Source organism: Theobroma umbraticum, unplaced genomic scaffold (genome assembly GCF_002168275.2).
Source record: "Theobroma umbraticum cultivar Fairchild unplaced genomic scaffold, ASM216827v3 scaffold_30.0, whole genome shotgun sequence".
Lineage (NCBI taxonomy): Eukaryota > Viridiplantae > Streptophyta > Magnoliopsida > Malvales > Malvaceae > Theobroma > Theobroma umbraticum.
In genome coordinates this window covers 10,130,710-10,132,403 of record NW_018397254.1, presented here as the reverse complement: position 1 = coordinate 10,132,403, position 1,694 = coordinate 10,130,710, and the positions used below count along the sequence as shown (strand labels likewise).

General features: G+C 37.0%; 1 protein-coding gene across 1 annotated transcript in view; it reads left to right on the top strand.

Moving 5' to 3' along the window:
• PRMT6 (protein arginine methyltransferase 6) overlaps positions 1-1,694 on the top strand; it is a 6,433-nt gene that overhangs the window by 3,441 nt on the left and 1,298 nt on the right. Inside the window, exons 6-10 of the mRNA XM_021422029.2 lie at positions 110-178; positions 381-458; positions 678-756; positions 923-1,017; positions 1,583-1,667. Coding sequence (XP_021277704.1) covers positions 110-178; positions 381-458; positions 678-756; positions 923-1,017; positions 1,583-1,667 — 406 coding nt within the window. The remainder of the gene's footprint in view (positions 1-109; positions 179-380; positions 459-677; positions 757-922; positions 1,018-1,582; positions 1,668-1,694) is intronic.

The following is a 1,694-nucleotide window of genomic DNA, read 5'->3' as shown; positions in this document are numbered from 1 at the left end:
GTGGGGTACTGCTATTTGCTTTGCACTGTTTTAAGAAACATCTCCTGCCCCTGAACTACTTATTTCCTTCTGCATGTTAGACAATTTATACTGGTTATAATATCTGCAGGATGTTGAAATTGATGAAGAGGTTGATGTAATAATTTCAGAGTGGATGGGCTACATGCTTCTGTATGAGGTGATTGTTAAAACCGCACATGATCTCCTGGAACTGACTCTATATCATTTTTAAGAGATTTCCTGGAACTCTTTGAGGTTTAAAGATGAGAGCATGATTTTTATTCAAACAACTGACTCTATATCCTCTATTCTTTTTACTTTTATTGTCCTTTCATTTTAAGTATGTACTCATCCCAGTCACCCGCATTACTACTTTCCAGAGTATGCTGGGGAGTGTAATTACTGCTAGAGATCGGTGGCTAAAACGTGGAGGTCTTATTCTTCCTTCCATTGCAACGGTTTGTTTCAATTCATGCTGTCTACTTTAATTTTGTGTTTACTAGCTGGCAATGTAATTGAGCATTTGAGCTTCTTTTTTTCCTTTTTTTTTTTTCACTTGGTTTAGCGGACATGTCTTGAACCTTCAGTCGTATGAAGTTTTATTGTGTTGTAGCATCTGGCACTCGTGATGAAAATCTATTTATTTATTGTTTGATTTCACTCATCACTGCCTGCAGTTATACATGGTACCCATCACGCATCCTGACAGATACAATGACAGCATTGAATTTTGGCGCAATGTCTATGGAATTGATAGTGAGTATCATGCTAAATTAGATTTGTTTTCAATTTCCATGCATATATGTGAAATTAAATTCTTCCAATCTGCTTAGAAATTGCTTCTCTCATTCCTTCTACTTGTAGCTTCTTTCTGTTTTGGTTGTATTTGAATTAGCAATTATGATGTTATTTTCCCTTGCAGTGTCTGCAATGTTGCAGTTAGCAAAACAGTGTGCTTTTGAAGAGCCGTGTGTGGAGACAATAACAGGAGAGAATGTTTTGACATGGCCACATGTGGTGAGTCGTCTACTTTCCTTGCTTTAGTCCCACTTGAGTTCCCTAATTGATTATTGAATTTGGAAAGACTGAAGTTTATCTTCTGTAAATACAAGTATGTAACTTTCAAGTTTTCTCAGTTGTAGTTTATTACATCTGGTTCCTGCCTGTGAATTTTTTAAATATTCTTCTTTGTCCATCCGGTGCATTCCAAACTGCAGCGCTGCAATAATTTTGCCTCACCAAATGTTAGGTTTATCATACCATTTATGTCATCTTTACGTAACAAACCACATGTCCTTACAACACCAAGGCATGAGTCGCAAGTGTACAGCTGGTGTCTATGTGGCAACCTAATGGCTTCTTCATATATTGAAATTGTGATATAACAATTTCTTATGCATTTGTCTCATGAATGCTGTGATATATATGAGTGAATTTGATGTCGCCTGGCTGTTGCTTGAGACATTCTCTTTTCCAGCAGCATTTGTCCAAATTATATGCCTAAATTGTGAGCTACAACGCGTTTTATTTTATCATATTCTGAAACTGCCAATCAACCTTGAAAATTTATCATCATTAACAGGTTAAGCATGTGGACTGCTACACCATCCAACTCCATGAGCTAGAATCTGTGTCAACGAGATATAAGTTTGAGTCAATGATGCGAGGTAAGCCTTCCCCCTGATATCTGTGTT